At 39.3% G+C, this 21,547-nt stretch overlaps 1 protein-coding gene across 2 annotated transcripts in view; it reads left to right on the top strand.

Annotated features, from left to right (window-relative positions):
* Positions 1-21,547, top strand: part of map2k5 (mitogen-activated protein kinase kinase 5) — a 58,349-nt gene that overhangs the window by 11,058 nt on the left and 25,744 nt on the right. For both annotated transcript variants that reach the window (XM_085152475.1, XM_085152550.1), the window contains 12 exons: positions 787-851; positions 6,495-6,534; positions 6,676-6,744; positions 7,246-7,327; positions 8,281-8,342; positions 11,753-11,801; positions 11,911-11,984; positions 12,921-12,971; positions 13,079-13,150; positions 14,379-14,408; positions 19,316-19,342; positions 19,691-19,723. In XM_085152475.1, the coding sequence (XP_085008601.1) occupies positions 787-851; positions 6,495-6,534; positions 6,676-6,744; positions 7,246-7,327; positions 8,281-8,342; positions 11,753-11,801; positions 11,911-11,984; positions 12,921-12,971; positions 13,079-13,150; positions 14,379-14,408; positions 19,316-19,342; positions 19,691-19,723 (654 nt within the window). The remainder of the gene's footprint in view (positions 1-786; positions 852-6,494; positions 6,535-6,675; positions 6,745-7,245; positions 7,328-8,280; positions 8,343-11,752; positions 11,802-11,910; positions 11,985-12,920; positions 12,972-13,078; positions 13,151-14,378; positions 14,409-19,315; positions 19,343-19,690; positions 19,724-21,547) is intronic.

The following is a 21,547-nucleotide window of genomic DNA, read 5'->3' as shown; positions in this document are numbered from 1 at the left end:
TTTAAGTTGTGTAGTTACCAAAACGTGTGGCGCTTAGAGGGTTGGATTTATTTTGCTTTTATATTTTTATTTTGCATTATTAAGGGACATATTTTAATATTGAATAGTGATGTTTTGAGTAATTTTCACCCTAAAATCTTAAACCAGGACAAACGTTACATAATGAACTGTAAAATGTATTTATGAATTGAATACATGATGGCTGTCTTACATAAAAGTATGCTGATATTATACAAAACAACAACATACAACTCTTACTTGTTTTTTCATGGATTTTATTCTGCCTTCGTCAATGCTTAGTTGATCTTTATATTTACATAAGCTTTGCCTCAATCAATTATTTCATCGTCCTGGTTGGAAAAATCTACAAAATGTACAAGAGGAGGAAGCTACATGATCACACCCTGACTTTAAAAAACAAAAATGAAATAATTATGAAATGACTGAAAACAAATCATCATTAAATCCTACAACATTCAGCGTCCCACTTGCCCAAACGCAGTATTGTTTCTTTGTTTTAAATTAGACAGCAAAGCCTTGTATTGATCTCTTCTCCTCCTTCTCTTATTTTGTTTTTCACTCCTTACGTCGCTGAACTTGGATTGACCTGAATTCTTGTCTTGTTTATAGCCTTCAATTACAGTGCAGTCCCATCTCCCTCACGTGCTCACATCTCTGTCTCTCTGCCAGTTTAGTTACACATGTAATCCAGCGGTTGTATTGCTTCTCATGTTTTAACATCCACTTACAATCAGTGTAATCCTGGGTGTGTTTCCTTCTCTGCAGATAAATGCCCAAGATATCCACTATCAGGAGCAACTTGGCCATGGAAATGGAGGCACAGTTTACAAGTAAGTGTTTGTTGGCTCTCACGATGAGGCACCAGCATTGCAAGGCCAAAGCACTGTAATGGATAGTGACACTGAAGAGATTATGGTGCATTCAGTAAACCTGAAAAAACTGTACCTGGCAGATAATTCAACAAGAGTGGCTACTTTTAGATTGAGTGTGACTTTTATCATCTTTCTGTCCACTTTTTCTAACAAAATAGGACTCAAAACTGCATTTTGTGTGGAGGGTTTTCATTCCTCACAGCACTCTTTCTGTTCAATTGTGTCTCCATCTATCACTCACTGTTTGGTGGGGCATCTGTCAGGCTGATTTTCGTCTGTACCTTCATTTTTTTTTTTTTTATTCTGGGTTGAAGGTTGCAAACATATATGATATCGATTTGGGGCTGTAAGGTATGACAGCCATTGACTTAATTGGCCTATAGTAAAGCACATAACCTACCACCAAGAAGACTTCCATCCTTTCTGGCTAGACAAATGTATGACTGACCTGATAACGTTGTGACAAGGTTGGCATTTGTGTCGCTCCTTCTATCTTTCTTTCCCCTACCTTGTGCTTTCTCTTTCCCATCAATCCTCAGCTATTGAGCTGTTTTATTGAGATTGAAGTATTGATCACTGCTCAGACTAACCTTGGCTTGACGGAGTGCTCTGCTTCTGATAGTCCAACAAATCCAAACGTCTATCTTTTTTATTTCTTCATCCTTTTCTTTCCAAACACCTTTTACTCTTTTATGATTTTTCTGAGTTTTTTTTTTTTAAATATATATATTTATAAAGCAGCAGTTTCTTATAGTTGTCATAGAATAAGATTGTTCATCAGTTTGGCACCAGAAGTGGTTACACTGCACAGGGGAAGGCCAATACTGCAAACCCAACAACTTTTCAGTCAATTTAGCCCAGCAAAAAATCTATATGCAATGCTGCTGAACTTTCTAAGGTTGAAAGGAGATGATTTTGAAAAAACAAAACAAGTAATGTTTGTTATTTGTGTTCTATTTAGGTGTTTATCTAATTTTAATTTGGCTTTTATTAGTATTTAATGAACATGCTTTAATTATTTGACAGATACTTTTGCAGGTCAGAATCATCTAGACAAGCAAAGGAAACCAAGTGTACTGAAAAATGTGCATGTTGACCGCTCACTCTCATACCATCTTTACTATGTGTGATGCTAATTCTATTTAGCAAATTTTGTGACATGGAAATGAGGCGATGCTGTGCCCTCTTCAGGACCTGCTGTTCATTCCAGCTTATATTGGGCCTATCACTTGTGAATAGCACTACGATAAGCTCCCCACCTTTTAACCTCTTAGCCCATTTATGACCTAGAGCCATTTAGACTCAATTGGATGTTACCAACATCTCAGCTCTCCATAGCCACATGCTGACCTAACCATCCATCAATGTCAGCCTTTGTTTTTTATTACACACTCTTTCAGAGGTCCATCTTGTCCGCCACTCCTACTGACTCTACGCCTTATAAATACAATAACAAGGACACACAGGCTGTACTTGTGACTCGGGTGGTGCAATTAAAAGAAGCACATTTGCCTGGCTGTGGTGACATCTACTTAGACATCCACGGCTGCTCCTTTAGTGTCTCAGCCCATTTTCTCCATTGATTTTATTTTTCCTTTATATTGATCATTGCATTTCAAATGGCTGTGCTTCATTGGTTGATTGCTCTTAGATTTTCTAGTTGTCTGAAGACCCAGAGGCATTGTGTTTCCATATATCTGTCATTACAACAACCCTTAAAAAGGAACGCTTTTTTTTTTAAAATTTTTTGTTTCCTTTATTAAATTTGGTCCAATATATGAATTTGTGCAGTGATGGGTAAGAACTAGAGCCATAACAGGTATATCAAATACATTTTGGGGATGGATAACTTCACCCATAAATGCTCAAGTCTTCTCTGAGTGAAACTGTTGCAGTGCTGCAGTGTTTGGCGTGATACATGGATGTCCCACACTAAACACTTGATCTGCATTTTTACCAAACTTGAGAACAGTGTTGATCAAGTAAAGGCGGAGGTTTGCCCTGGTGTGTCACAGTGGAAGGATCCAGCAGTTTCTCTGTGAATTTCACATTTCCGTGGCAGCGTACTCGGTGCTTGCACGGACGTTTAGGGGGTTTTTCGTTGTAAAAAGAAGTTTTCTTCCCACGCAGTGAGCAGCGGACGCTAATGTTTTTGTCACTTTTTACGGAATCAAACTCAAAGTAAGGTCAGTATTTCCTCGCTTTAAACGCTGCACGGTCATACTCTCTCCTGCACTCGTTATATTATCCATTGTTGATCTGTTACCACGAACGTCGCACTCGCTTACGTCACTGTCACGAGACACTCTTGCAAGAAAAATCACGGTTTTAGTAACGCCGTAACGCAGCATGCTTACGGGAAAGTAACAGTAATCTAATTGCCTTTTTTTGCAATAGTAATCCCTTATTTTACTCGTTACTTGAAAAAAGTAATTGGATTACGCGTTACTGCCCATCTCTGCTTGAGAATAAATAGCACCTTTTGCACCAATCTTAATGTTGAGGTTGTTGATCCAAAGACCAAATGGCAGTATCCATTGGAGGAGTCAACAGTGGCTCATAAAGTGTGCTCAACACTCTTTTTAAGCCTTCAAGGTGAGGGTCAGACTGTTGGTCGTGCTATAACTTCCTGAATCATCTAAATCGGATAATTTTCCGCATTTGACCTCAACTTTAGTGCCTGCAATCATACCCGGACCTACTGCACATTAAAAACACAGGCGTACTTTTTGACTATACCAATACATTTCTCACTCATCGCCTAACCTTCCTTCAGGTTTAGCCTTTCCTATCATCACATCCTTTGTCCTAAAATCAAATTCAACTTGATGGGTTGCCTGCGTGCTTTGTGCATGTGCTCAGCCCAGCACTTCTATGTAGCAATGTACAAGGCTGATTTTGAAGTGGTGATTATAATTTAGATTAGTTATGGTTTTTGATATTTGTATATGAAGACCTGTTAAGCTAACTTGGGTCTCATTAATGCACATCTATATCTGTTTCATCCACAAGAGGCCTGTTCACAAAAATATTGAGCGTTTTTCACACAGTGGTAAAGAAACCTTTAAACGCTTTTATTTTAACTCTGGATTTCTGCTCATAATGTTTTGGATAATTAGGGAGCCTTTTATGTCTCTGTGTTTGGGTTTCTGTCAGTCTGTGGCACTTGGGTGACCGGTGAAAGCAGTATCAGGTGAGGGAGTCAGGGAGAGAGAAAGGCAGCTCGTCGTCCATGTGGCAGTGTAAGCATAGCACGTTAGCCCTGATCCAGGAGGCCGATCTCTAACCCACGGCCCCAACTTCAGAGACATAGAGAGAGGCCCTATGAATACTGCATGATGAAGCTTTTATTACAGAGCGAGCTAGAGTGTAAATAAGATCCAGGCAATGGGGCACGTTTACTGGGGTCAGATCAGGGGGAAGTGGCAGGGGGTGGCTATGTAACCTTGTCCCCATGTCTCCTGCTGTCACAAGCCTGTCACTGTAACTCATACGGGGATGTTCGGCCCTGAGGCAGTCAAGGACAACCTCAGAATAAAGCTTCAGTGCAGTAGAGGTCCTATTGCATCTCCACCCCTAAAACATGCCTTGAACATGCATTTCTTTAAACTTGGAGATTAAGAAGCTAGTCACTGTTTCTCAGATTTTGTGGCCTCCTTTAGCTGCAGAAACCGCCATCGGATGTTTCCTGTAGTTGAGATGTTTGTAACTTGAGACTTGCATGACAAGAAAATAACTTGCAGAGGACTGCTCTTCCTCCAAAACCATGCAAGTCCATCAATATTTCCAGACTTCATAGAACAGCTCTATTATAGCTTGCTATGCATCATTGTAGAATTTGTACTTCCTTTATTCCTGAAAAGCAGTGTTCAGTTTTTCAACATTGTTAGCCTCCTCAGTGAGAACAATAAGTTGTTTAGCACGGTGAAGACGTGGTTTAATCTCCTTTCAGGCTGCCACACTTACACAGCCTGCCCAGTCAGTATTTAACATGTCTACCCCTGCAATCTTGCTTCAATTAACATCTTTGTCTTAATTAAGAAGCAGCAGTCATGCTTAACTGATATTGATTGTAGCTTAAAGGAAGACCGAGACATCAAAATGAAAACAAGGCTATCAGCCTTCGTGTTCAAAGAGCTCTGGTCTAGAAAGATGACGCTTAAATTCTTAAACACTTTATCCGTCTTGAGGCAAAAAGAAATGACAGTGTGAAATCAGAAGAAGCTAAGGGAAAAATATTTAACAAAAAACAACAAAAAAATCTGGCCTTCTTGTTTTATCTGTAAAATTTGGCTCATGGCAGAACTTTGTCATGGATCCTGACACAAATTGAAGTTGCAAGTAATTCAGAGGATTACTTAAGCAATATTGTCTCTACTACCTGTAGATTCAAGGAGGGCATAGAAGCTGAGATCCTGTAGCTATCAGTGAATTTAATAAATTGTTTAATATGTGAGGTTACTGTTTCTTCTCTGGACACCTTGAAATAAATGACAATCACTTAAATGTCTGAAGTTTGTCTTTAATTAGGGGAAAAAGAGAAATGTGGCATGGCTGTAGTCAGAAAGCTAGAGCCAAAGTTAGCTCTAACTGTGGGTAAAAACCTGAAAGGCACTAATAGGTACCATTAATTAAAGGCCTGGGACAGTTTAGAGGTATCTGTCCGAAGAGAAATGCGATCCTCCAATCTTAGACACATTAATCACACCTTGTGCAATGCACATTCTCTCTGGATGACCCACAGACGGTTGAGTAGCCAGGTATCACATTTACTAAGCCTGTTCGTGAGCTAACCAGCCTGTGTGACGTACACTGAAGCCAGCTCATCCCCATCACCTGACAGCTGTTGGACAGTATTTGTCCTTGAGGATTGTATGTTGAGAGGTCACCGGTCCCGTAAACTAACCTTCAAGGGCTGTAACTAAAGCCGATGTTTGGCATTAAGGAGTTTGATAATTAAATCATTATGGGGCCAGGTCGGTGGCTGCTGCTTTACTTGCAACTCAAAACTCTGTCTGGAGCAACTAGACAGAGGGCTGACTGCATCAGGTTTTGAGTGATGCTCTCTGACCTTGAAGAGAAATAACAGTAGGATTTTGTCAGTCTGGTTTAGACTCTGCTCAAAAAGTCCGATGTGGATGATTTATAGTCAGTTCTGTTGGTCAATAAAACATTATTGAACTAACTGTAGCATTACTCGCATCATCACAGCTTGTGGTGGTTTTACTCAGATAGTGTTGCATGTTTTTCTTTCAGAACAGAGTCTGGAGCAGCTTCATGTAATATGAATTTATGAGCAAAGTATGGCCCTCACATTCACCAGATATGAACATCATTGAGACTCTATTAAAAATGCTGTAGAAGAATAAGAAGCTACTTTCAGCTGCTCCCTTATTCACAAGGGGTGAATATGGGACTATTTGTATGAGGCAGGTTTATTAAATACTGAGTAACGAGGGTGCTCAAACTTGTATAAATACCACATTTCTTTCATTTTGTAAGTTCATTAAATAAAAAGTAACAACATATTACTGTCTGAGACTGCATTCCCTTTTTTCAGTTTTGTTTTAACCCTATTGTCTTCTCTTTTGACCCATCCAGAGCGTACCACGTTCACGGCAAACGGGTTTTAGCTGTCAAGGTGAGAATTCCTTCCATTTACATGACGATCATAGTACTTACTCTTTCATTTAGTCCGTCCCTTTGAAACATCAGCGGAATTTGTTGGTGTCAAGTTTATAATTTTTGCTGCCCCTTTTGTCTCGCCCATGTCTGATTGCAGGTCATTCCCCTGGATATCACGGTGGAGTTACAGAAGCAAATCATGTCAGAATTAGAAATTCTCTACAAGGTTAGTTTTGAACGACTAATTTGCCTCCTGTTCTTCACCAAAACATTTTTTTCTCCACTGATGTCTGATGTCCTACCGCACCTACATTTTTAATTAACCATGAGTCTAACTAATGAAATGCCATTTATCACCTCTGGTCTTACTTACTAAGCCAGGGATCGGTGATACATAAATGAACACACACACAAATGTGTGTGTGATCTGAGAAAGAATATATACATAGTCTGCGTGTGTGTGTGTGTGTAATTCAATGATAAATGTAATACTTCTTTCAGCAGTTAGACTTGCAATGGATGCTGCAGTGATGCAGTGATCACAAAAAGCTTTTGTGCAGTTCATTGCAGTTGTTGCAACTTAACACTCAAATTCCTGATACTTTTTCTTTTTTCTTTTCAAATTCATTTATTTTTATTTTTATTTTCTTTTTTTTTTTCGTAATCCTGAATAAATATTTTTGGCATGCTCTTATATGATCACATTTTCTGTGCTCTTAAATTGCAGTGTGATTCTCCCTACATCATCACTTTCTTCAGTGCCTTTTTTGTAGAGAACAGGATATCAATATGCACAGAATTCATGGACGGTGAGTTTCTTTGCGACTTAAGCAAGTAGCTTCTGTGTTTTTTCCTTTGCTAGCTACAGTTGTATAAAAGAGACTTTGGGGAAAAGTCCTCTTTCTCTCTGCCGTGTACCCATTTACACTTCTGCAGATCAAGAGAATGTCTGATCGCTGTAAGCTGTTTAGCATGCCTGTGTGCTAAAAGCTACAAGGGCGTGATAAATCTTGACTTAAGTGCAGTTGTAGGTGTATTTGTGTGTGCCTTTACTGGTGTGAGATGGAGAACTGTGGGTTTTTTTTTGTTTTTTGGGGGGAGGTGGGGGAAAGCTGTATATGTTTGTCAAAGTGTGTGTTAATGCAGTGATTTCCCTCGATTCACACATTTTCTAGCTTGTCAGCAGTCTGTATAACTTCTGAGTACTCTGTTAGTTCATGAAACATCATGAAATTTCTGGATGTATGTGTACAAATGCAAACAGGTTCACATATAGCAAACACTGAATGATGATTGGGTATAATTGTGTATAGTCGCTGTAATTTTGCAGAATACTTGGATGATATCCTCAGTATCACTTTATCTTAAATTAACTGGGTAGCGTTTTGATGATGTTATAAAAAAATGACTGATTAGACTTTTATTTATATTATTACTACTACTATTATTATTATTACTTTTATTATTTCATTTTTATTTATTGATTATTTATGTATTTAAATTAGTTTTGTGTACTTTTTGTAGTGTATATGTAGATCAGCATTGCTCTCTTGGCAATGATGTCAGTTCAGGATCTGTGGGCTAGATAAGTAATATAAAACCTGGATTAAGATGAAATGAACATTTCTTCTTTTTTTTTAATCTGAATTGTGCAACATGTCTGTATTACTGTAACGCTCTAAATATACATACGCACATACACTTTTACATGCATACATTGACACTGACTAACCTGTGTCAATGGGAAATCTGTGTTGTGCAGGTGGCTCATTGGACGTCTACAAAAGAATTCCAGAGCACGTGCTTGGAAGGATTGCTGTGGCGGTAAGTGTTCATAAAGTATGCAGAGTTTCCCTGCTGTAAAGTTAAAGTTCTTTTTTACTCCATATACAGAGCTCTAGCTGCGAGCACAACAGACCCCACCTACCTGCTATTCAAACTTTCTGTTTGCAAGAAATCAGCCAATCAGATAAAAGTTGGTTTAAAGGGATTTGGTGCAGCACTAAAAAAATTTTTCAAATTGCGGATGAATAGAGGCTAAACAATTGTCTAATATAATATAAATACACAATATTTTAAATAGTGAAGTCAAAATTCAGGACTCTTTATTGCCCCTCTGTTAGCCTGGTTCTTCCAGAGGTTTCTACCTGTTAAAAGGGAGTTTTTCCTTCCCGCTGTTGCCAAGTGATTGCTCTGATTGCTGGGTTTTCTTTGTATTATTGTAGGTTTTATTGTAAAGTATAAAGTGCTTTGAAGTGACTGTTGTTGTTGTGATTTGGCACTATATGAATAAAACTGAACTGAAGCAAATTACAAAATTACAGTTATACTACCAAATACTAAAGGAGTTATAGATGTTGACATGTATAAAAAGTATAGCATCAACAAATTGTGTATATACATATCTAAGCTTATATAATATGTTATGGCAAAGCCCTAGGGAGACGGTTAATTTGTACTTCTTGTAGTTTTTAAGATAGCGCTGTCGACCCTCTATAGTACATATGTTTCAAAGTTGTGGCCCAAATACAACAGTGGTCCCACTTCCTCCATGACAGACTATAACAACAGGAAACCCTTGGTTACTAATTTGTCAGCAGATAAAGACTACTGACAAATTGTAGCATTTGCCTAGCTCTAGCTGCTCTCTACATCCCCATTCATATAACTGCTAAAAAGTTAAGATAAGCTTTATTATCATTGTAAGCACAAATAATAAACCGCTGATGTTGGTGTATACAGACAGACAAACATAAATAATCATACTTTTCAAATAAAAGAGTAATAAAAATATTCTCTGTACTATCATAAATAGAAATAATAAATAAATAGATAATAATGCTACGGATTGCAGCTTTAATGGCACAAGTAGGCAGTCGAATAGATGGATATTATAGAGGTATTTTAACTATTGTATTTTGCAATTAAGGTAGATATTGCATAGAGATCAAACATGAACTTGTTTGTGCATGTGTACCCAGAGCATGAAACTTAAGTGATGTCACTCAGTATAATTAAATATTCATATTATTTTAATGCATTATTATGAAAAAATGTTTACAAAAATGGTTTTCTGACCACTGTTGATGTCTGGGATCATCGTCATTCATCAGGATTGGGTATTGATAACATTTTTTCTATCAATGCCAAATGAATAAATAATATAAAATCCTGCTTGTAAACATGAAACCATCGCTAAAAGCTTGGAGGCTTACCGTTACAATGAATTGGACATTTTGTAACTGTTTCTTAGTCGCACCTGGCTCTCGATTCCCTTTTCTAGTCGGTGGTTTTACCTCTTGAATTTAATTGCCCGTGCGTGTGTGGCAGTCACAGTTTCAGTGTGACCTGTTATTTGTTTGCTGCAAACAGAACAGACCTGAGACAAAAACTCATTTAATGTATTAAAGAAATAAAGACAGGAGAACCACAGGTGTGAATTTTTCAATTAGCCCTTATTAGGTGAATGATGGACAAAGTGAGTGTTGTTTTCCTCGTACTCGCCCCGTGTCCGTTTCTCCCTCATGTTCTCCTCTCAGTTAAAACTCACATTTTGATCATATTTGGCCTTGATGTTGATTAATGCATGCCTCTGTTCCACACTCATTACCCTTCTCCTGTCTCCACCTCCTCTTTTCTGTCTCTCTCCTTTAACTTTGTCCGTAATCAAACAATGACAGCTATTTAGTCAGTGTTAATTCTAATTCACAGCTTTCCTTCCTTTCCACTGTCACAGTTGTTAATTATCACAGAAGGAAAAGCACCCAAGAGGGTGCGAGTGGAGCTGCAGACGCCAGTTGTTGCGCTTGCACCACAACCTTTCAAAGCAGCAGGACTTCAGAGAGCTTTTGTGATTTCTTAATTTATCACAGAGGTTGTTTTGCACGAGTGCTGGATGACGGGAGCCTTGAAGCTAAAATCTGCTGTCACACCCCGTAAATGAAGAAACCTCCACAAAGCAACATTACACATTTGCAAATGACTTTAATACTTACTTCTTACTTTTCTAGGTGCCCTAAACTGCCTCCTTCCTAATTCTTCAGCTATTTTCTCTTTTCTCTAGAGAGAAAGTCAGCTTGTTCAGAAAGAGTTTCTTGTGTCTGTATTCACTTCTTGTTGGTTGCTTCCTGATTCTCCCTTTGTCACCAGAGACTTATAGACATTTTACTCGAATGCACCTCATAATTTTAGCCAATTTGATGTCCATGTTTCCTCAAATGACTTCATAGCTTAACATTGTTGTTGGGATAGACTGTAGAACTTGCCTACAGTATTGTGCAGAAGTCTTCTCCCATTTCCTTGTGTATTGGGAAATAACAGTTTATTGAAATGTGTGCAAGCATAAACTGGAGTTTGTAAAATTAGAAAGAGTTAAAAGTCAGTATTTTGTGTGAACACCTTTACTCTTAACCACAGCCTGAACTCTCCGAAACCTCTTTTCCACTTGCATCTACTCAGCTCGACTCGACTGGATTCTACTTGGTTTTTAGGGTTTTTCATTAGGTGCTCGTTTTTAAGTACAAAGTGAGCAAGTGAGCCGAGTCTAGCCAAAAATGTGATATCAACAGACTTCCAGGAAGTGATGTCACTGGATGAGTCGTGATAGTGACTCTGTAACAAGAATCAAGCCGAGGCAGAAGTAGACAAGTACTTTTGTGCAGCTCTGTTCCTCACAGTTTAATTATTCCCTCATAGGAATGGACTGAGAGGACTCAATGAGCCTTTGAGCAACACACTTTTAAGCCGTTTTACAGATCTAAAAGCCCATTAGACTAGAGAGACAGATATTTCACTGCCTTATTCACCTGCAGGTCTATAATTTAAATATGGGAACTAATATTCACTGAAACAAGGCAGCAACTCCAAACTTGTCTTTAAAATGATGTAATTCACAAGTTGTTTGGCTAATACCATCATGCCATACTAGTCCTTGAGGTTAGTCTGGTGCAAACGTGATAGATTGTGCAAGCTGGTCTTAGTTGAATGTCCTGTAATCACCACTTTACCACATGATGGAGTCCCTCCATCATGCCGCATACTGGGATCCTGGAGCCTGTTCACCTCCTGCTAAATTTTGTACTTTAAAATGTGTCACTTTATAACGGAACTCTTTCAAAACAGAGGTGGCGATAAACCTGAGTTAATGTGAAGTAGTTGTTATTCACCAGGGTGTGCTGGTTACACACCTCATGCTGTCAGAATTGATAGTTGTTCTCTGCTGCTTGTGTCTCTAGGTAGTCAAAGGCCTGACGTATCTGTGGAGCCTGAAGATACTTCACAGAGGTGAGTAAGGTAGTGCACGGCCTCCGTGTTATTAAAAAAGAGCAGGGTTGATAAAGACAAGCCGCGGTGTGCTGATGTTGCAGTTCTATGAAGCAGTTTGTCTCCACAGATGTCAAGCCTTCCAATATGCTGGTGAACACCCGAGGACGAGTCAAGCTCTGTGACTTTGGTGTCAGCACACAGGTACACTGATTTGTTTGTGCGAGCATGAGTGAGAGAGGAAAAGAGAATGGGAGATAGAGGAGAGAAGAAAAAGAACAGTTGTCTGTGGCTTCAAAAACCTCAGTCCTGTGCTCTCGGCGTGTCTGTGTGCGCGTGCATATGGTCAGCTTGTCAATCACCACATTCATTTTCCAACTCAAGACATCAGCGCTATCCCAGGGGTCTTCCTCTCACATTAACCCCCCACCTCCATTGTTCTGCAGCCTCTCAGAAAAATCACTTGTTATAATTATGACCCACACACACAACGCCAAGCCTCATTGATATGTATTCAGTAGATTGGGGGAAAGCGTGGGTGACGGACAATGGAGTGCGTGTGTGCAAGTCTGTGTGTGCATCAGCGTGCGTTTCGTAGTGTAATCATCAGGGACAGACCTTCACCGCTCCCCAAAACATCAACCCGAGGTCTGCTTTTTTAACACACCGCTTCTGTGGTAAATTGTTATTCATTTTTAACCTCCACTTCCTTGCTCAACTCCAAGGTGAATTTACACCCTCACTGACTTGTCTTTTTAACTATATTTTTCTGTTAAAGTCTTTTCCACTCATGTACATGCTTCCTCACTCTTTCACGCTCCAGAGGGCATGCTCACAAAAAAAGGAGAAAAAAAACAGCCTTAAGGGAACACACTCATTATCACAGTCCTGTCATTGATGGCATGTGCCATTGTGTCCACATGCACAAACTCACTAATGTCTCACTCCTGTTCCTTTGTGCGATGGTTTAGTGCAGCCCAAGATATCGACCTGACATGTCAGTAGGTTTCCGTAAAGAAACTTAATCCCCCTTGTTTTTCATTATTCCTTGACATGACCTTAGTTATATCAAGTTATTTATGTTGTGATCATTTTAATACTTTTTATTGTTTACTCACTTAAATGCTGTTTTATTTGCAGCTGGTGAATTCCATTGCCAAAACATACGTGGGAACTAATGCATACATGGCGGTGAGACACCACTTGAGTTTATTCTCGGATACTTTTGAATTTGTTTTAATGCAGTTATACGTTGGTCTCTGACTTTGTTTTTACACGTGTTTGTTTTTGCTTCATAGCCGGAAAGGATATCAGGAGAACAGTATGGGATCCATGCAGATGTCTGGAGTGCGGGCATCTCTTTCATGGAGGTATAACAGTTTTTAAGTGACTTTATGATACACTTAACCGTTACATGAGCGGTCCTTTTAATGGCAGATTTAGCTGCAGTGTAATTAAAATGTAATAGGTGGTATCGCATGTGTTAAGTCTTGTCTGTTGCTCATTGTGTGTGGAGGTTTATCAGTGTCACTGTTCTTCTCTCCACATAGCATCGACAAAGTGCTTAACTGACAGTGTGTGTTCAAATAACATTTTAATTTCAGCATGCACCTCCCCGGTCTTTTGTCCTCCTGCTGACATTATTGATTCTCCATCTGTTTCTGTCTCCAGCTCTCCTTCAGCACTATAATAAACGATTGTGGCTTCTGCCTCACCTTTGTTGGTCAATAAATTTGATATCATTACAATTATAACTATAATGGAGTTTGCAGTGATGTCAAACTTATTGACGTAAATTTGCGTGATTAAGACATATAGTCGTTTTATAAGAGTCTGGTCTCTTTGTTTCTAGCTGTGGACGTGCACATTAAGCCAAATGAATTGGGTTGCAGTCCTGCTCCCATCTTTACTAGTTAGTCTGTTTATATTGAAGGAAAGAGCTGAGCATTTTGACAATTTAATAAAGTAATGTTGCCAATAAGCTGCCCTTGACCAAGATGAAAAATGTCCACCCCCAAGTGAATTGCAAAATGTCAGGGAGAGCTGACACCCAACACCCCAGTGAAAACAACACACACACATATTATACGCAACTGCCCTCCAACGGTGTCCCCCTTCTCTTTATCCCTCTATTCTGTTCTCTGCAGGTGGTAATTGTGCGTGTGGGGGGGTTATTAACTAATGGCTGATGTTGTTTGATGAGGAAGTGTTATCAGCAGGTGGGCACTAAGCTTGCCTCAAAGACTGAAAGTCTCAAGTTCTGCACGCTCGAGTAGCTTCAGCTGCATTTTGCTTCCTTTTCTACACTTGAGATTTTATGCTATTAAGACACTGCTGATGGCAAGGTGTTTGTACAGTAACACATAATGATGGATACACTATCATTGCCCTTTACAGTCTATCTGAATGCAGTCCTGTGGTCATACAGGAAGTTTTACCTTTGTGAGGTTTCATTTGTCAGAAAAGTATTGCCTTGTGTTTTTGGTTGCATTTTAATCTGAGACTCTCACGCAGGACTTCTTAGATGGATGGATAAAACTAAATTTGTTTATTGTCAGATATACTTGAGAATTAACTGTTATCATCTTCTCTATACAGCTGGCGCTTGGCATGTTCCCGTATCCACAGGTAAGGGCTTTTTTAATGGATTATGGCACTGATGAATAAATGCTGGGAGTTTTGATCTGCTTCAAATAATTTTTCTGGAAGGAGTTCCTATTGGATGTTTATTCTTGTAATAGTTTTCTTGATAGATAACAGTTTCTCTTCTTGAAATAATTTAGTATGTTAAGACAAAATAAGAAACAAAGAAAAATTGCAAACAACCTGAAGACCGCTCAGCACTGTGCTGATTAGGCTTTTTGTTGGCCAGCTTCTCCCACCCAATTCTAAACTGCTGGGTCATTTTTTTTTTTTAATTTTTTTAATCGTAGTTTTCTATTTATAGGAGAAAACTGGAATCATAACCCCTGGAAACTGATTTCCTCTTGTTATCAATTCATCTAGATCAGTTTTTGATTTACAGTTTCAAGTGTATGAACTGCTTTTTGGGCTTGTTTTTTCCCCTCATTACACTAAGTTTAAAATCCTGCTCAAATGTAATTGCTACAGAAGTGGGCTTCCCAATCCCATCAAGTCTTATTATATCCCTTTTAAGATGGGTTTATCTCACTAATCCCTAGCTGAGCAATCTCAATCTGGTTACCTCAGGTTACCTCCTGGCTGTCCACCTTTACAAAATTTGAAGGGGCAGGTCTTATTTAGGAAAATTTGTTTCTGAAGTTAGACTGATTGTGTGAGAGTATTAGTTATTTATAGATGAGCTGGGATTTTCCATTTCTGCCCGTCAGTGCATTTGACAAAAAGTCTTACACGGTGAATCAGTTATTTTATTTTTTTAATGGTTTGTTGTGTGCAACAGTTGGACTTGCTCTGTTAGTCAAAACGCGCTTGAAAATAAGTGATTTAAAAGGCAGACTGTTTGGTAACTGCTGCACCATCTGCCCATGGATTGGCGAGTTACTGATTATTTTCAGGAACGCCAGTTATCCTTCCCGAGGAGAGCAGACATTCAATAAATGAACGAGCCGGACATCTTTTATAAGGCTTAAAAATCTCAGGATGTGTGCATGAAAATGTGCTCTTGTATGCCATTGGTGTTTTGGCTGATAATGTCCATTGCCTCTGTTTAATGATGTTTCTCCAGTAAAAGCCATTTGTCATGTGTTTTGACAGGAATTTATTCAGCACCTCTTTTGTGCTTTCACAGTAAACATCTGTCTGTGAGACTGATTAGAGTCGCGATGTAGCTCTTGACTTGTTTTCCGGCGTCAATCGTTAATTCTTAAGTACGATGAAAAAGCAAGTGCAGGTCTTTGTGCAGGAAAGCAAAGGTGTAGATCGTGTAGTAACGTAAATGTCATGCAGTGATCGATCTGGGCGCCTGCAGCCTTGGGTGTGTCTGATTTGCGCGCTCTCCTCTCTTCATTTGATTCCGTCATTATCATGTTAATCGCTAATGTACGAGAGGCACTTTAGTCCTCCCTCGTTGATATAAAAGGGGTGGACAAAATAGAAACACCTCTCTGTTTTTGGTAAGGCTCTCTACCATCACGCAGCTTTGCTCATCTCGGTGTTAATTTTCCCCTAACTCCATATGGCACTGCAGACAGTTCACCTGCAGGCTGTAGCAGAGCAGTGTGGCGAGAGCGCTCGGATCCAGCTCGTCAGGTGCAGCCTGCCAAAGTCCTCGGGCCTAAGCTGTCATTTTTGCAGACGCTGGCACAGCTGTCTGTGCAAAACCCCCTGCTACACTTCACAGAGAACATTTTAGCACAGGCTCAGAAAGAAGTTGTAGAAGATTAAAAGAGTGAGGAAAAATTAGAAGAAAATCTGTGGCGTCTGAATTTTTACTTAGTGAAAAATGCTGGATGACTTATTAAAGCGGTGTGGCGTTTAGATTTCACCCTTTGAAGGAAGCAAAGGAAGGGAGCGTGTGCGCGTTCCACTTGCTTTTATTTGTCGGACGTTGTTTAGTTAATGGATTATCCTCCATTCATTGTTGTGTGAGTGTGTATGCATGCACAGTGGAGTCATCACCTCATGTTTGTCATGATTAGAGATTGTCTCTTTAATTCCACTTCACCACATGTCGGGATTCATTTGCATTCTTTGTCAGGAGTTAATGGAGTTTTGCACGGCTCGCTCTGAAAGTCTTTGAAGACACCAGACCTGATGTGATGTGTATACAGCCGCCAGCAGTATTGTATCTGATTGATTTGTTGTCTTTTTTGCTTGCTTTATGCTTGCTTTTGTTTCTCTTCATTTTGTCATGTTTTTTTTCTCTTCCCCCCCCCCTCAAATTTGAATGGATTTGTGGATGAAATGCCGTGTCAATCTTTAGTGTGTCTGTTTCAGGAACTTTCATTACACGTCAGCGCATCCATCAGAGAGTATAGATGCTTTCCTTTTGTTGCTTTGTTTTTTCACTCTGAAATGAAACGGAGAGGAAATGGTATCTGTTCCCACAGTGTAGTGTGTGTTGTAAACAATGTTTGCTGTAATTTTTTAGCTTGCTTCAACAAATCCAAACTGCTTCAGACTTTGTTCGATCACGTGTCCTCCGTCAGCAAGCTAGTTAACATTTTGTTTCAATAGATAAGTAATCAATATGTGAAGTCTTAACATATTATAGGACCTTTTGTTTATTGCAGTGCTAATTATTGTCGCTTGCACATTTTTGGACGTTTCGCTTACAACTCATTTTGGCTCATCCGTGCAGCCGAAAACTGATTTTAATGATCTGTTGTCTTGACTTGATAGCGCTTCCTTTAATCAATCACGTTGCAAATCTAAATTTAACACTTAGAGAATCTAATTTGAGCAGTATTCCTGTGGCTAAGGATGAAAGGCTGGCAGCCGAAGGAGATCAGAGATGAGCTGCTTTCATTGCATGATGTTTCATAGCCTTCATTTTCAGGGAAACGCATCTCAAGCTAATGCAACAGCATGCTTGTTGTTGACCTAACAGCTACGAAAACAGAGGTGCGGACCTCTCATTATATATATATATATAAGCATATCTTCATTTGGGCCCTTAATCATAATGAAAACATGCCTGTCAGCTTTTGAAAGTGATGTATTTTTTTCTTTTATTATCTATCTAAAAGAGAGTTTTTTTAGATTCATTACCCTTGAAGAAATGTCTTCTTTCAAGAGGGGAAAAGCCATCTGATCTTTTAGACGTGTTTATTGAGCGGCTCTTGGAAGGGACAGAAATCATTTGACATCTAAAAATTGATTTTGTGACTTCTTATTTTCATGCTGAGCAGACTGTGATGGTTTGAAGTAATGAGAGAAGCTCAAAAACTTGAGTGGGCTCTCCACCTCAAAGATGCGAGAAGCTGGTGTTTATTTCCTACACAGCTACATTTGCATACACACACACAGGGACAGCTTTATACACTCACGTACACAATACAGGTGTTTGTTCATAGCTAACATACAAATAAAAGTCTTAGTCCATCTATTTTCTTCTGTTTATCTAGTTCAGGGTCATGGGGTGGCTGGAGTCTGTCCCAGCTGTCATTGGGTAAAAGGTGGGGTACACCCCAGGCAGGTCACTGGTCTGTGTCACGCTGCTTACCAAGAGAGAGTTTATTTCTATGCACACTTAAGCAAACATGCATTTTTTTATGCCTTTGGGATCTAGCTTTTTGATTATTCTTTTTATGGGTTCTTTTTATTTATTTTTTTATTTTTAGGGTGGGATACATCTACAGTCTTCAGCACACTTCCAGTCTTGTATTAATTCACTATGAGTCACCGGTACAGAGGTTCATTTACATCTTCCGCTGTGCACTATTTGCGTGCTAGTAGTTTAGTCAGATTGTGTTTATGACTTAGGACAAGATTCGACTTATTTCATGATGAAATTCATTGAGAAATGCGGCCCATCCAAAGGTTCACTTCATGGGGAATAACAGGGAGGTATTTTAAAATAAAAAATCTTTTTTTTGATGTGTGGTCAAGCCACACAGTACAAGAGGAACACGCGCTCATTTATGCTTGAATTAGTTGGTCTCCCACTATCCAATTCCAACTCCTGGAGCAGCACGCAATTTTGTTCTAGTAATTATTTCTGAACAAATTAGTTTTCCATAGTTGCCTTTAATGTGTCTGAATCAGGCAAAACTGGATATAGAGGCAGTTTAGGAGTCTCTTGGTATTTACAGAGTGTAAAAACCTGTATTTAATCGAGTGGATCAATAAGTGCTCTAATGCACTGTCAGAAGGCCTGGAGAAATGAGCAATTTATTCACCAAACATTGTTAGACATTTAGCTGAGCCTAGTTTTTGAGCCTTGTATCATTTAGTCTGTGTGATGAAGTTATAAATTTAGATCTTTAGAAATAAAAGCATGGGTTTCCTCATGAGTTCAGCCCTGGGGGGGGGTGTTTAAATAAAAAAACTAAATCCTGTCTGTAGTTTTGTTACTGCAGTGTCGTACATTTTAAGACAAAGGCTTTTATTTTTAAGAAAAGTTTCTTTAATTTTGATTCCGATCAAATGAGGTGGCGTGTTAGTAAGTCAAAAAATTGGATTTGTGTTTTTTCCTCCTTTTCAAGATCCGCCTTGTTGTTGTTATCGTGTGTTTAGCTCGTTCGGTGTCGGAGTGTCACCTGGGAAACCGCCACAGTGAGCACGCTCTTCTAAAACCTCAACACTGTTTGTGACAGTCACTTTGCATCCCAGCACATCTCGATCACCTGGAGGGCAGGAATGAAGTGCAGCTCTGAAAATTAGCATTAGTGGATCTTTTACCCCCATTCTCCTCAAATGAGAGCGAGGCCATTAACATTTGTGTGTTTTCATTATGTAAATGGTGTTAACACATACTCACAAATTGCCAACAGGAAAGCAATAATTTTCTCCCAGTGATCATAATGTGTCCAAGTGCATCGTCTTGATTATGACACGCTAATTACATATTGCCTAGTCTCTCGCTCTCTCTCTCTTCCTCTCTCGCCCTACAGATTCAGAAAAACCAAGGATCTTTAATGGTAAGTTTTATTGCAGTGGAATAAGAAGCTAGAGGTCTACAACTCTGAAGTCTGTTACTCTTGGTTGACTCTCTCATTTGAAATAATAATAAAAAAAAATCCCATCAAATTCCATTTTTGCAGAAAAATATTGGATCATGCTTAAACTGCTAGTATTACATTAGGTGCCATTATGGAATAATAAAAACATTCAGAAGCTGAATGGTGGCTTTGCCTGAGCTCACTGAATTTGATTAATCTAGGTAGATACTTTTTTTTTTTTAATATCACACTATTGATTTTCTCCATTGCCAAGAAATTCCATGTAAGCTAACATGTTTTTTTCTCCCTCTGCTTCTCCTTTTCCAGCCTCTCCAGTTACTGCAATGCATTGTTGATGAGGTGAGTCGTCGTCTTATGTGCTTTTGCATCTAAAGTCAGCCCTAATGGCCCGGAAAGCTTATATTTTGTTTCCTAATGAAGCAAACCACTCAGGCGGCTTTGCTCCCCATTCACTCAACCCTTCACCCTACGCGACTGCCTCAGGCAATACACATATGCACATGCACATTACTGTAGAGGTTGGACCTGTCATGAGTAACACGTACACACAAAGCGCAGCTCTGAATTCTGTGTACTAGTGTATGCAAAAATGTGTTTAACCAGGCTTTCTCTCCTTACTGCACTGGGTTTTATTATTGCGTCTTAAAAAAAAAAAGTCAGAGAAGACTCACAGGAGCATCAGACCAAAGACTCACAGGACTGATAATGATGCACGCACACTGCAGATCACAGCGACTGATTAGCCATCCAATAAAGTTTTATTTAATTTTGTAATTTGCGTAGAAGCAAAAGGATGTCAAAGATGGAAAAGACATAATAATGACTTTATAAGAATTTATTTAAGCCAACGGATCAATCTCCTCAGTGACAGCGTTCAGGTACCTGTTCTCATCTAATTTCTTTATGCTCTAAGACTTTCCATTTTCTAATACAAAATGCAAGCTTGGACAAAATATCATAGTGAAACCAAACCTTGTTCAAGTCAATCTTGAACAGTTTCTTGATACATTGAGATGCTGCTGTGCACAAAAATATGCATTATATAGAAGCTCACTCTGTCTGCATTTACATCATAAGCAGGAATAATAATCTCCCCTCCCCTCTTCTTCTTTTAAGCTGGCTTCTTTGCTGAACAGTCAAAATGGCTACACAGCATAAAGCATTCCTGCAATGCCCCCATCACCAGCTATATCGCACATTAAACATACAATGTCACTTGTCCTTAACTGCCTATAGATTGGCCGTAATTAATAATTAAATGCTTTCGGTTGTAATGGATTGACCTGGGCTGAACTGTTCATTAGTCAGCTAGACGTAGCCATCACTCAAACTATTTTTCTGTGCCCTTTCTCGTCTCCCCCTTGAGGCAAGAGAGCTCTCATTGTTGTCCGTGCCGTACCGTCCGAGCTAGTGCAGTGCTTTGGAGGAAGAGACAAGAGGATAACCTCTCTCTGGACAGTTGACGCTGCATAGATGAAATCTATCTGTTCCCACTTACGCCCGATTTAGACTTGTGCATTGAGTCTCGGCAGAGCCGATGACATAAGCTACATAAAGTGGCTGACATTGTTGCCAGCGTTTATGGCTGTATGTGGTGCATTATGTGTTAATTATGTGTTTTACATGCAGTGCCAGCCGATAGAAACAAATGAAATGCCTCGACTTTCTTCCCTCCGGGGTCCTCGCTCTTTGTTGTTTTCTTTTTTCTTTTTTTTCCAAAGGAAAACACATTTATGCATCAAGTTTGCACATTGAGATAGTTTCAGCTCCCTCTCCCTCCAGGAATTTACAGATTATTTTGAGTCCTTATGTTGTTACTATCATTATTGTTTCTTATATTGAGGCAATGATTTTAATTCTCTCCCTGTCGTGTTCAAAAACGGCCAAAAAACTCACCCGAAATGATCAGGGGAGAGGACTCAACGGTTGTGAACAGGCCAGGTGCACATCAGGTTACACTGTAGGTTACGTTGTAGAGTTTTAGAGCTATTCGCGGTTACGGTGTACCCACAGTGTAGATCTCCCACTGAAGCATAAATTCCCACTTGGATGTTCAGAGTCTGGCACAACTTGTATAAACCCTTTTTTATTTTTGTTTAAACCCAAATAACTGGGCTGGGACACGTCACATGGAGCAGCTATTCTAATACAAAGGTATTTTTA

Source organism: Neolamprologus multifasciatus, chromosome 1 (assembly GCF_963576455.1).
Source record: "Neolamprologus multifasciatus chromosome 1, fNeoMul1.2, whole genome shotgun sequence".
NCBI lineage: Eukaryota > Metazoa > Chordata > Actinopteri > Cichliformes > Cichlidae > Neolamprologus > Neolamprologus multifasciatus.
The sequence above is the reverse complement of the archived record's forward strand: the minus strand, read 5'-3'. Positions and strand labels throughout refer to the sequence as shown.